A 13,046-nucleotide genomic window follows, 5' to 3' on the forward strand; every position below is an offset into this window, starting at 1 on the left:
TGAAAAATTTGAAATCACTATAATTTTAGCTTTTTAATAGTAATAGGAATGTATAATAACAAATTCAACATACCAGCATTGTTTAAGTATGTGTAGCCTATACATCCTTAATTGAACCGATCGAAAACGGCGGACACCGTTAGCGGCAGGGGCGATCGTGAATCAAAGGAGAATAGTATCGTTGCTTTTTTTGTTCAGAAACTGTAGATCGGCCGAATGGGACCAATTATTCACGTTTAAAAATTTGTGCCGCGGCTCAAACTTTTCTCTCTCCGGCAGAAAAATTTTACAGTTCATTAGTATTCATTAAAACATCGCAAGCAACGTAAGCGCATTAAGATGTTAGTTACGAGATTTCTCCTTCTCGCGGTGCGCCACGTTCAATGATTAAACCCTGAGAAGCAGCTTCGTCTCGGTGGAAAACTACCGGCGACCGCGATAAAAAAAAATAGGGACGTCTACTTTCGAATTGAAAATTCTATGAACATTCTTCGATCCCTGAATAATTCCGACTTTGGCGTCGGACAATCGATTCGAACGATGATTAAGAAGACGTTTTTGTCTCTCTCTGTCGCAGGGACCCCCTCGACGCCAATAATGCCAGGAGGCACACCTGGGACCCCGTCTTCCAAAACTAAGGTACGTCGAAGCGATTTCTCTCTCGTATCGAGACCTGCTCACCGATCGAACGCTAACTGGTTCTAATAAACTATTTTCTAACGCATAAATAAACGACGTCCTGTTACAGGACAAGATAATGATGAGAACGAAGGTCGTGGTGGCTCTGTACCCTTTTCGAGCGATCGAGGGTGGCGACTTGTCCCTCGAAAAGGTAAGGGAAACTGTTTCACGCGAGACGACTCGACGAGAGCTAAACCGCGAAAACGTATTTGTTCAATGATCACCGTCGAACGTCTTCCGATCGATACATTTTAAACGATCGTCCTCGTTGACTCGCCTCGTATATCTAGAAGCTCACTCAAAGAAATCACACTCGCGCGAAAAATATATTATTCGTTCGCTTAGAGGAGATCCCAAACTATCTCTCGTTTTTAATCCTACAATTGCAAAAGTCGTATCGTGCTTCAGAAACAAGTCAATTGAAACCGTATCGTATTGCATCAGAGCAAAGATCTATACTGAATTACGAGCCTAACTGTGTCGCGGTATATCAACCTGGATTCAATCGCGCCATGCAATTCCTCATCGAATTAAACCACGTAACACCGATATAAATCAATGCCTGCTACAGAATTGAATTCCGAGACATACAGCTTCGAAGCTTACTCGACGAGCTTCCTTTCGCCAGCCTTTCAATTAATAAAGATAATTTCGCAAAGGTGTTCCTTTCCGAATCCTTGGAACGACCGTGAGATCGTTTTGATCTGTGATGACGTTCGGCGATCTCGCCGAAAGGTTCGAAACGAGCATCGGGATCTCCCGAATCATGATCGAGCTTTCGCGTGACTGATTCCTGCGGTTTAACGGTTCCGACAATGTCTCCCGTCGATCATATTATCAACGACGTAAGCACCCGCATCGTTCGAATTCCGTGGACGCCGATTATCCTCTGATATGCGGCGAAACCACCTCCGGATTCCATCGACACTCGAAATCGACGTTTACCACGCCGCTTCATCAGACGCGAATCAACGTGTGAGGCGTTTCACGATTTTTCTCGATCTACGAGTCCCTCCGATTTTTACGTAGAAACTGAATTTTAATGAAAAATTTCATACATACAACGACTCGTGGCCTGATCGATCGAGCTGACCAACATCTCTGTACCTCTACAGACGTTGACTCGATTCTGGTACACAGAAAATCGAGAGCCAAAACAGAGAATAGGAGAACAGCGATTGGAAGGATACGGTTAGCCGAAACATCGAAATTGCGGTCCGCGATTGAACTGGCGTCACTCGATTTTTGGCTGGAGCGCAAAAGGCCCTTTGGAAGCTTGTCGAGCGAAGCTGAAAGCTCCCCGAAACTCGACGGGTGCCGTGGTTTTCGTGAAATTGTTTCACAGAGACACGGAAAACAGTTTCGGATTTCTTCTCCTCTCATAGTTCGACGGTGGACACTTGTGTGCTCGCACCAAGGCAAGACACGAGTTTAAGATCTACGAAAGATTTAAACAGACCTTTTCGCAGAGTCTTTCGAACCGTTCGTCGGAAATTAATTGACAAAATTGCGAGAACGGCCATTCGACGATCAATTTTATTTGCATTGATTTTCTAGGGCGCAGAGTACGAGGTGCTGGACGATTCTCAGGAACATTGGTGGAAGGTGAAAGACGAGCACGGGTATGTGTAACGTGATCATAAATTCACTCTTGTCACGACGTAATCGCGAGTTTCAATCAGAACAATTCAAGTGAAAAATCGTTCTGATCACTTTTCAGATCGATCGGTTACATTCCCAGCAACTACGTAAAAGAGAAGGAGCTTCTGGGTCTTCAAAAATACGAGTGAGTACGCACAAACAACGGAAACCGTAAAAAATTTTTCAATTTTTTCAATTTTTATGATCGTGTCAGGTGGTACGTGGGTGACATGTCCAGACAACGTGCGGAATCATTGCTCAAACAAGAGGACAAGGAAGGGTGCTTCGTCGTTCGTAATTCATCTACCAAAGGACTCTACACGCTTTCCCTTTACACTAAAGTGTACGTATTATGCGATCCAGCGTTTTGATCCAACTCAAACGATGAGAGTCGATAAAATCGTATCGATCCAATTACAGCCCGCATCCTCACGTGAAACATTATCACATCAAGCAAAATACCAGGGGAGAGTTTTACTTGTCAGAGAAGCATTGCTGCGGCTCGATACCCGATTTGGTCAACTATCACAGGCATAACAGCGGTGGCTTAGCCAGCCGATTGAAGACCAGTCCTTGCGATCGACCCGTGCCACCGACCGCAGGCCTCAGCCATGGTTCGTAATTTTTAAAGGAGCTCTTTCACTCGAGAGAAATTCTTTCCGGAATGCCTTAATTACTTTTTGATTCGCAGACAAATGGGAAATTGACCCGGCCGAACTGCATTTATTGGAAGAACTCGGTTCCGGACAGTTCGGCGTGGTACGTAGAGGAAAGTGGCGCGGTTCCATAGACGTCGCTGTGAAAATGATGAAGGAAGGCACGATGTCTGAGGACGATTTCATAGAGGAAGCTAAAGTGATGACGTGAGTCGATGATTGAATCTGTTTCCTCGTTCGAAATAAGTTCGGCCACGTTTGCGGAGAACGGAACGATAATCGTTGGATCGTCCCATTTAGGAAACTTCAGCATCAGAATTTGGTCCAACTGTACGGCGTTTGCAGCAAAGACAGACCAATTTATATCGTCACCGAGTATATGCGACATGGATCTCTGCTCAACTACCTCCGTCGTCACGAAGCAACGTTAGGATCGAACGTCGGTCTTCTCCTCGACATGTGCATACAAGTATGCAAGGGAATGGCTTATTTGGAAAGGCACAACTACATACACAGAGATCTCGCCGCGCGCAATTGTTTGGTGGGCTCGGAAAATGTAGTGAAAGTCGCGGACTTTGGATTGGCGAGGTAAGGATTTTTTCCCGATTTAAACATTCACACACCGTAACGTGTCTGCCATTTTAAACGTCGCTTCCAGGTACGTACTGGACGACCAATATACCAGTAGCGGAGGCACCAAGTTCCCGATCAAATGGGCGCCACCGGAAGTGTTGAACTACACGCGCTTCAGCTCTAAATCAGACGTGTGGGCCTACGGTGTACTCATGTGGGAAGTTTTTACGTGTGGAAAGATGCCTTATGGACGCCTAAAGAACACCGAAGTCGTGGAAAGAGTACAACGAGGGATCATTTTGGAGAGACCCAAGGCCTGCTTCAAGGAAGTTTACGAGGTTCGTTATGAAAACCGACGGTGTCTCTGAACGTTCGAAACGTTCGACCGATCGTACGAATCGCAATCGATTGTTAATATCCGCAGGTAATGCGAAAATGCTGGGCCCACTGCCCCGAGGTGCGACCATCGTTCCGCGTTCTGAAGGAACAGCTGATCAGCGTGTCTCAAGGTCTGCTCAATGATTGACTCAACCTTCTACGGTGTATGCGCCTATCATCGCCTTCGAGTCGGTCGATACAGGCGGCGAAGTCACCGTCGCTCGAGCGATCGCCCTCGATACTACCATCGTCCAACTCGTCGTCGTCGTACAACTCAGCAACATTACCGTCATCGCGTAAATCACGTGCGCCCGCATCTCTGCCGCCCTCGGTCGACTTTCTACATCTCTCATCGTCCACGTGTAAACTAAAGAAAGAAGGATCATCATCACCGAGTACACCCGGCCACCAACCTAGTCAACCATCGTCATCGAGCTCGTCGAACGTCTGTGACATTTGCAGTTCCTACGGCCACCCGTGGATCGTCGAAATTTGCAAGGCGATGCGAGCCACAAAAGGCAAATGAAACGATCGTGCGTCTGTGTTCCGAAAGTATGTGTGTCGATTTCAAAGTTTGTATTGATGCAGCTTATGCGAGACGACGGAAGGGATACGAGAAACAGGAACAAAGGGAGAAAGGAAGAAACGATACTGACGCGCGCCTGCACTGAAACTTCTGGTCCTTCCACCCGCTCCTATTTTCCCGAGGTCCTCGTGAAACCTTCACCATAGGTATTTTAGACGTTGTTTTATTCCGATCGAACGAAAACGATCCGAGTACGTGATATCATTATGTGTTTCTCGGACATTAGATTCTACGACCTTGCCTGCCCCGTCACATCGGCCCATCCCCGACCATCATAAGTTTCAGAGTATCTTGTTCGCATGCAACGATACGAATGCATTTACAGATAGAACAGTAGTATTTATTGATTATCCTTTAAACAGGATATAGTAAGTTGTGATTTCTCCGTAGAAACATATACTGTCCTTTTGTTATCGAACTTTTTAACGAGAACATTAAACGTACTTCCACGAACAAGAAACATTATTTCTGCTTGATAAGTGAATTTAATAAATGAATGTCTCACTCGTGTATTATATACTATGACGATTTAATAAAATAGAATAAACAAAAGTAACGAACCTCTCGTCTCGACGGACATTGACATTTTTAGATGGTATCGCTTGATAATAGAATTGTTACGAATTCTTACCTGGCAAAGAGAGAAGCGTCCACGTTGGCACAGAGGCTCATGACCACCGCGCGAAAATTCAAAATTACGCGTCTCGGCTCTCGCTATGTGCGACATCTGAGTCTCGGGTATGGTCGGAAAAATCAAATGTCTCCCGCGTCTGGTAAGTAATTACATTTATTTTTATTTCGAAAATTATGCATCAGAAAATTAGAACTATGCAGTTCCAACAACTTTATTTGAAAATACATTTATTTCTTAACCATTATTACTCGTTTAATAGATCTGCCATTTAGGAATTGTACATATTGTCGAGTAATGTAACAAATATTGTATATGTGTTTTGATTTCCGTACATATACATTTTTCATGTTTACACAAAGTTATTGGACACTGTTTAGAGATGTCTATTTAGACATGTATGATCAAGCGACGACGGAGTTCAATGTGTACTATACAGATGTGAATTATGGCAGCAGATGTGTTGAAAAGCGTTCTTTCCTCGTTTCTTGAGCAGAGGATTCGTCCTGTAACAACCTTTCACAATCTCCAAGTCGTACTGTAATGATCGCAATGTGCTGTTTCGTTATTTGAATTCTATACGAAAAAGAACATTGTGTTCACACATTATTTCCACCACTGTTAGGAACTATTACGTTACATTATCATCGAAAGGACATTGTACTTGGTATGGTATCGACACCCGACGTTCCTTCTGTAGCTCGTTGTAAAATATATTATATAAGCGGTAGGAAAGTCTCGCACGTAACGTCGAATAGAACGTTACCCTTTCTCCGGTGTGTAACATGCATAAACAAGTAAACCACTCTTCTACCTCGTACTTTCACGTCGTACCGAGGAACTTGACACTCCCATGACTCGAAGAAATTTGTATTCGCTCCCGAACGATTCACGGGCAGACGACACGTCGTATTTAATGATACACACCTACTATATACGTAGAGCCGATAGGCGAGGTATGGCAAAATATAGTCGATTCGTTGCTAAAACGGAATGATCGAAAAGAGCGAGGTCCAACCACCGATGATTACCTTTGTAAACCACTACCCATTTCGTTTTCGCTCACGTTCAAATCCACAGGTCGGCATCGATCTTTCTGCTCAATGACCGACGCGCAATATCATCATCAGTACGATTATTATACTGGATATTTGGGTCAGTCGATGGGCCCAATACAGCCTGAAATAAATGAGGATTTTATAAAATCACCGGATTTTCCACGAATCTCGTTTTATACACGTACATCAACACCCGATTTCGAGCCACGTCCGCCGTCTCAGAGTTCTCTTTCAAAATGTACTTCTTAATTCCTAACATGTAATCGCGAAAGTATACGTCCCAATCTAGATCCTGCATGTCGACGTTGAAACTGTTGTGATCTTGTAGCCCGTTCATTTTCTTTCTGAGATCGTTCATATTTTCGTCCTGGAAGTTCCATTCGTGCGTGGTGAAGAAATTTCCTACCTGTAGCGCGCGCTCGAAACGTTTCACGTATTTCAACAGTCTGAAACGCGTAGAATCGTGAAAAGGTCGAACGTTCTCAGAGGCGGTAGATCGCGTGAGGAACCGTCGGGTACTCACTTGGGTTTATTACCTACGAGCCTTAAGAAAAAGTCGCCGATGAACGCTGGAACTATGTGCAACGTGATCGACAAGAAGTTGTGCATAAATTTGTTCGCTATGAGCGCGCAACCCGGGTACCATACCATGTATCGCGACGGCGATTCTATTGCATTCTTCTTAATCAAGTTGTACAGCATTCCCCATCTGGGAAAATTGAACAGCTTACGCACAGTCCGTCAAAGTATATTCGTAGACTCTCGACGTTTCATATATTTTTATAGTTTCTGCAGAGTCGATGTCTCTATAAACATGGACTCGCAGTCTCGGTTCAATGATAAAATGCAATGATACGTCGGAGCATTACCTAAAATCTTTCGCGTTACTCGTACAGTTGTAAATTTTAATAGAATCAGTTTGTTGCATGGTGATGTGCCACGAGGCGCATATTATCGTGTCGACCACGTAATCGATGGGCACGACGTTCAGCTTCAAACCGGTGTTACAGTGCACCGTTCTGACGACACCCCTCCCGATCTCCATCATGGTACCTAGAAACGTAGGGCGTATTTTAAAACGAACAACTATGCATATTCAACGTGTTCCAGTCACGAGATATTTGCAATTATAAATATACCGAGTAAACCGTGAAAAGGATCGATGCACCACTTTTAATTCTTCGCTGACCTAAGGGATTTAAACGGGTTTCTGTACCAGGTGCGAATACGAACACGTGGAAGATTCGTCTGATCGCATCTGACTTAAGTCAAGCGTCGACTAAACAGTTTCGATGAAACGCGAACGAACGATCGAGATCAGCATTTAAAGAGGATTTTGCCGTCGCGCGCCACGTGTAATTGGACGTTCATGAATTCGACGCGTGCTTCCCTATTATAAAATTGCAAATATCGATCGCCTCTGCGCGACGCACCGGAGCTAATACCTGTAATTCCGGTAATGTTGTCCACCCAACCAGGAAACGGTTCTTTCACCGCCGCACAGATTATGCTCGGTCGTACCAACGCGATCGGCATGTTATTCGCCTTAGACAACACTATCTGTTCGGCCAAATTTTTGGTGAACGTGTACGTGTTCGGATGGTTCTCCAAAATCTTCTTTTCGATACTGTTCAACGTCGCCTCGTCCAAGCTCTCGCACATATCGATCACCGTAGAGGGTTTCACCTTTGTGCTGCGATATCATTAATAATGACTGTACATACTTACTATAGTCGCCTGTATCCGAGTCAAGGATGACGGCCAATTCGATCTAACGAGAGAATGGCAAAGCTACCGACGTGAAATAAAACCCGTGAACCCGTGTCCGGTGAATCTCTGATTGATCATTCGGTCGTAGGGTCGTTTAGTTGTGTCGACTCGACGACCGTTCTCCGTTTACGTATCGTACGTAGAACGTAGTTTGAACTTTTCAAAAAAAGCTGTTACTTGGTTGCACGCAACGAAACGAACGGAGGAAAGTAAAATAAAATAAAGCCCGTTACGAAAAATCGATCGATGGGATAAAATGGGTGGAAAGAACGTGACGGTTGTTTCTTACGTGTAAATCGATTCCTCGACGTAATCTCGATTCGCGTTACTGTAAGCCGTGCTAATGTGAACGATGCTGACCAGATTCTTCATATTTCCGCACAACTCCAAGAGACGTTCTGTGCCCTTCGCGTTCAAATTCACGGCTACCTTCAACGGTTCGTCGAACTTGACCGTCGCCGCGCTGTGAAACACTATGTTCACTCGTTGTTCCAACACGTGCCGATCCTCCGGCGAGAGACCTAAATTCGGCAGGGTCACGTCACCCTTCACGGGACAGACCTTGTTCAGGAGCGCGGGATCGTTCGTTCTGATTTTGTCGAAAATCTGAGGAGAGAACGACACAGAAGTTGAACGACGATAGGCAGATTCATAAGGCTGCTCGACAATAATTTTAATCGCGAGCGACGATCGTACTCTTTGGCGTTTCTTATAATCGTTCTAAAATTTTTTATGACTTTTTCTAAACTATGCAAATAATCAATTCTGGAAAACAGTTTTCTTTCTTTTTTGTCTTTTTGATATACAATTATTATACTTATTTTATGCAGCGTACCTCCGTGTACCGAGATGAGTCATTTTCACCCCCGTGGAACGCAGATTAAAAGCGTAATCATTTTGAAAATTATATGTCAGCTTTATTATTCAACTTTCATACTTTCATACTTTCATTCATAAAAGCGTAAAATTTGCTATGTCTCCGCTTAAATGACTTATTAATTTGAAAAGCAAGTAATTTTGACCCGTCCGGTGGAAATAGGTATACATCGATCGTCGGTAGTTGTAATGTTAAGCGTCACGTGCTGGCAAACCGATCAGAAACTGAGATTACACGTGTGGTTCGTGATCAGAAAATGTTTGTAACGACGGCTCCGTGAGCTGCGATCGCGTTTCTGAAAATGTCTGCATTCGCGTCAATACTTCCGAGAAGATGATCATCGAACGGTATCGTAACGATTATTTGCTCGACGACGTAACTGGCAAAGACACGCGGCTATGATGCACCGGAACTTTCACGATGATCGACTGTCTGCATGCCGCAACAGTTGCATTCCGTTCGATTGATCGTCAACATCATTCCTCATTCGATATCGCGTATCATCTAGTCAACACAAAGATTCGTGGAACGTTCGACGATACGAGGACCTTTGAATTTCCAGTCGCATTAGCGCCTTTTTTCGGGATTTCCGCGTTTTCATCGACGCTGAATGTCCCCCAGACAATAAGCAGGATATAAAAAGTGACGTCGATACGATCGATGCAAAGCGAGATGTGGTGCCGTTATTCGGCTGACGCGAGTCGTGAGCGTGACGCAAGGTGAGTATCGCGTACGTGTTATTTTGCATGAAGATCCACCGTCTGACGATCGGTCACTCACCGTGTTTCCTAAGAGTTCCTTATGTCGTTGGTCAACCGTTTTGTTTCGCTTTGGACGGACCAGTATAAAAATAGTGTCCAAACGTGGACACGAGCGTAGCAGCTTTTCCAGAATAGCTTTCCCTAGGAAACCGGTCGCCCCGGTCAACAGGATCACCGACTCGGCGAAGAACGCCTCGATGGAACTTCCATTATTGTTGGTCTCGTTTCCGAACAACGAATCGACTCGCGCGTTCACGTCCATTCTTCAGGAGACTCAAGTTCCTTTGGTTTCTAGATCTATCACGGACTACTGAAAACAAGGAAACAATGTTTCTTCGTTGACACTAGATTGCTGGAGCGAGTCAATTCGACTGATTGTTCGAGAGTTCAAGTTCAAGTATCATGCAAAAGAAATAGAAGTAAATCTGTGGAAAGTGTATCTTGTTTTGAATAACGTTTGTTTAAACTAAAATTTCGGCAACAAAAATCATTCGGCAATCTAGTGTTGAACGGTCTATTTTTATTAAATCGTTTCGTTCGGTCATCGATTTTCTCGTTTCGGAAGGAACAAATGTTTTTTGATTTTTCTGAAATCGGTTCGAAAGATGAGGGTCTCATCTCGTGGATACAGATAAATTGCATATACAGACAATAATAGCTACTTAGTTAGCTCGTTCCTCACGACGAAGAGCAGCGTACGTTCAAGTACGCGCGTTTGACACTGCCGAGGCTGCACGCGATTCGTCGGACTCGAGAGTGAAAGCGGAAGGGTAAGAGTCGAGTGGGTACACCGGACTGGTCTGGTGTCTGATCGAACGGAATTTTAGTACCGATTCGTTTAGATTTATTGTAGGAAAAAGGCCAGCCATCGAGCGAACGAACCAGGAATCCTGAAAAATGGTCGAGGTGGTCTCCGATCGCCGTGGATACTTTTACGACGCGTAACCATCGGAGTTTGTTGCCAGAACGACATCGCCCCGTCCGCGATCCTCAACCCCCTCGGACCGTTTCCCACGACATAGCTGTTCTCTTTCACCTCGTTCACCGGTCGTTTCGTCGTCTCCGTCCGAAATTTTTCCCGGTCGAATTTCCGTACCGCACGCGATTCCAAAACGTTCCCGGACGACGGAAGGGGCGAGACTGGCTTCGTGTTCGTACGTATGTGCGTGCGTCAGTAACAGTACATGCCAGCGGTATGGGCACGTCGTGAAATTTTTTACCCATGCGCACTACGAGTCACGGACGGTACCGTCCTAAATGTACTTCCTCGAATGCAAGGCGGCTACTGTCGAGCCCCGAACGCGAGGTCAGGGTCGGGATAGTTCGAGAAGTTCTGTGACGAACCATGACGAAATGAAGTTTCGTCAAAATCGAGAGTCAGATGTGACATTTTTACGAGACCGTAATCACTGTCTACTTCTATCGAAGCGAACGCGAGCTGGTGACCTTAACACCCCAGCGTTTGAACAATTTAATTCAACTCGAGCCGATCTGCTATTTCTATAAGGTCGAACACGCCGATCTAGTAGTAGATTCACCACCCAGATGGCACTACATACACGGGGTGGCTTTTAGGGGTTGATCGAAGGAGTGTTCGCAAAGTGCCGAGGGCGTTAAATTCAGACGTACAAGGTGTAGAGAAAGACGAGGAACAGTCGGCGACGAGCCTTCTGATTTCAACTGTATAAAAGTAAACTTCGGATTTCATGGATTTATACAAAAATCGAATCTGCATAATATGTTACGACGGCCGCGTATAATAAAGACACGTGGATCGTCGTTGAACGTCTTGAATGTTTCATTCGAATGAAACAAAAAAGTTGTTCTGCATAATGAAATCATAATTGTTCTATTTTACACAGATGCGCAGTCTGTGTAAAAAATTTTCATCGACACGGATCAGTAATAAATTAACCAAATGAAAACGTAATAGCTACATTGATATGACACGAATGATCTATTTGCTTTTTAAATGAATACGTAAAAACGCTGAAACAGGTTTCCGTTCTACAGATTTAACTGTCGTCTTATCCAGATCTCAGTGATTTTAGAAACTAATCCCAATTTCTTTCCCTTAATTGTGTGCAAATTGCTGCAGATTTTCAATCTTTATCACGGAATAAACTGTACTCTCTGACACTTAATTCTCTCGTTTTACCTTTTAATGCTTTTTTCAAACGTACACTCGGGGCGATAAGAAAGAAGTCGCCTTTCGCGTTTGAAAGTGACGTCTCGTTAAATGATGCACTTCTCTCGTCTTCTAGATTTCTCTTCTTTTACAAAGATAAATTTCTTCGGATCTTGTTCATTTATCATTTGCGAGAATTGAAAATTGAAAAAGTTCCCCGTCAAACATTCGTTTACTCTCTTTCAACACTAGAACTACCAACGATTGACGTATACCAACTTCCGCCGGAGGGACCAGGATAACTTGTTTCTCAAATTAATAAGTTATTCAAGAAAAGACAGCAATTTTTATGAGTGAAAACTGAACCATAAACTGACAATGATAATAACATCAATAATATAATAACTATAAAGAAGACGAAAAAGAACTGTTTACAGAACTCTGTTTTACAAAACTAGTTCTTTGCATACATTTTGGATATGTCATACAAAATTTTAGAAAACAGAATGCACTGAAAATGAATAATGATTGTAAGAAATGCGAAACGAGTTATTTTAACCACCCTTGGTAGATCCAGTCTCAAAGTCTATCCATTCGATTGTTAATTATTCACCTCTCCGTTTAATATTAAATAAAATTGAATAGATAAAAACAGACTTGGGCATTTTCATTTCACTATCCTTGACTAAATATAATCGAGAATATTTTTTCTGTGGTATACTATGACTTGATTACGATCTGGAACGTCTTGTTTTTCAATGGAAACAGCTTGAACGAGTTATTATATGTGATAGTTTTTATTGACTGGTAGTAAGACTCGACTTATTTCACTTGAGACTTAATGGGTTGATGGAAGTATAACTGGCACCGCGTGAACGGCGTCGAAGAAAGTTCTTCCGTGTTACCGCGGAACGACGACGCCGCTGCACGTTTTCGCGTTGTATAATCGAAACTCTCCCTCTTCCTTCTCTTCTCCTCTCTCGAGAACCACCGTTTTTCCTCGTTTCGTCGAGCCAGGAATTTTCGCATTGAGAACCGGTTTGCCGAAATTTCATGCCCCCACGGAAGCCGGAACTCGCGAATTCACGTAACGCATCCATTAAGATGAAATCGAAAGCAGAGAAATGGGACACGCATTACGGACGTTGAATCTCGTGCAACCACGACTTCCAAAACGGCTTCCAATAATAATCGACTGCATTTAACATGACGTATGCATCGCAGGATCCAAAATGGAAAAAAATTTATACGATCAAGAGTCGACGGTTCATAAAATTTTCACATCGTGAACTGTATTATATTATAT

At 43.8% G+C, this 13,046-nt stretch overlaps 2 protein-coding genes across 7 annotated transcripts in view; one reads left to right on the top strand and one right to left on the bottom strand.

The window, feature by feature from the left end:
* Btk29A (tyrosine-protein kinase Btk29A) overlaps nucleotides 1-5,075 on the top strand; it is a 105,750-nt gene extending 100,675 nt beyond the window's left edge. For all 6 annotated transcript variants that reach the window (XM_018031382.2, XM_026816897.1, XM_026816901.1 and 3 more), the window contains 10 exons: nucleotides 578-639; nucleotides 749-832; nucleotides 2,239-2,303; nucleotides 2,402-2,467; nucleotides 2,537-2,665; nucleotides 2,743-2,936; nucleotides 3,014-3,185; nucleotides 3,279-3,566; nucleotides 3,637-3,889; nucleotides 3,976-5,075. In XM_018031382.2, coding sequence (XP_017886871.1) covers nucleotides 578-639; nucleotides 749-832; nucleotides 2,239-2,303; nucleotides 2,402-2,467; nucleotides 2,537-2,665; nucleotides 2,743-2,936; nucleotides 3,014-3,185; nucleotides 3,279-3,566; nucleotides 3,637-3,889; nucleotides 3,976-4,077 — 1,415 coding nt within the window. In that variant the 3' untranslated portion in view covers nucleotides 4,078-5,075. The remainder of the gene's footprint in view (nucleotides 1-577; nucleotides 640-748; nucleotides 833-2,238; nucleotides 2,304-2,401; nucleotides 2,468-2,536; nucleotides 2,666-2,742; nucleotides 2,937-3,013; nucleotides 3,186-3,278; nucleotides 3,567-3,636; nucleotides 3,890-3,975) is intronic.
* A 209-nt stretch (nucleotides 5,076-5,284) lies between these two features.
* Nucleotides 5,285-10,824, bottom strand: LOC108629034 (putative fatty acyl-CoA reductase CG5065). Its single transcript, XM_018031384.2, has 8 exons — nucleotides 10,495-10,824; nucleotides 9,632-9,922; nucleotides 8,264-8,580; nucleotides 7,650-7,897; nucleotides 7,074-7,257; nucleotides 6,728-6,913; nucleotides 6,390-6,650; nucleotides 5,285-6,325 (listed from the first exon to the last, which is right to left on the bottom strand). Exons 2-8 carry the CDS (start codon nucleotides 9,872-9,874, stop codon nucleotides 6,247-6,249), a joined length of 1,518 nt encoding a protein of 505 aa, XP_017886873.1. The 5' UTR covers nucleotides 9,875-9,922; nucleotides 10,495-10,824; the 3' UTR covers nucleotides 5,285-6,246.
* Between the last annotated feature and the right edge of the window lie 2,222 nt (nucleotides 10,825-13,046).

The sequence above is a fragment of the Ceratina calcarata genome, unplaced genomic scaffold (genome assembly GCF_001652005.2).
Source record: "Ceratina calcarata isolate Rehan_Ccalc_2016 unplaced genomic scaffold, ASM165200v1 scaffold551.2, whole genome shotgun sequence".
Lineage (NCBI taxonomy): Eukaryota > Metazoa > Arthropoda > Insecta > Hymenoptera > Apidae > Ceratina > Ceratina calcarata.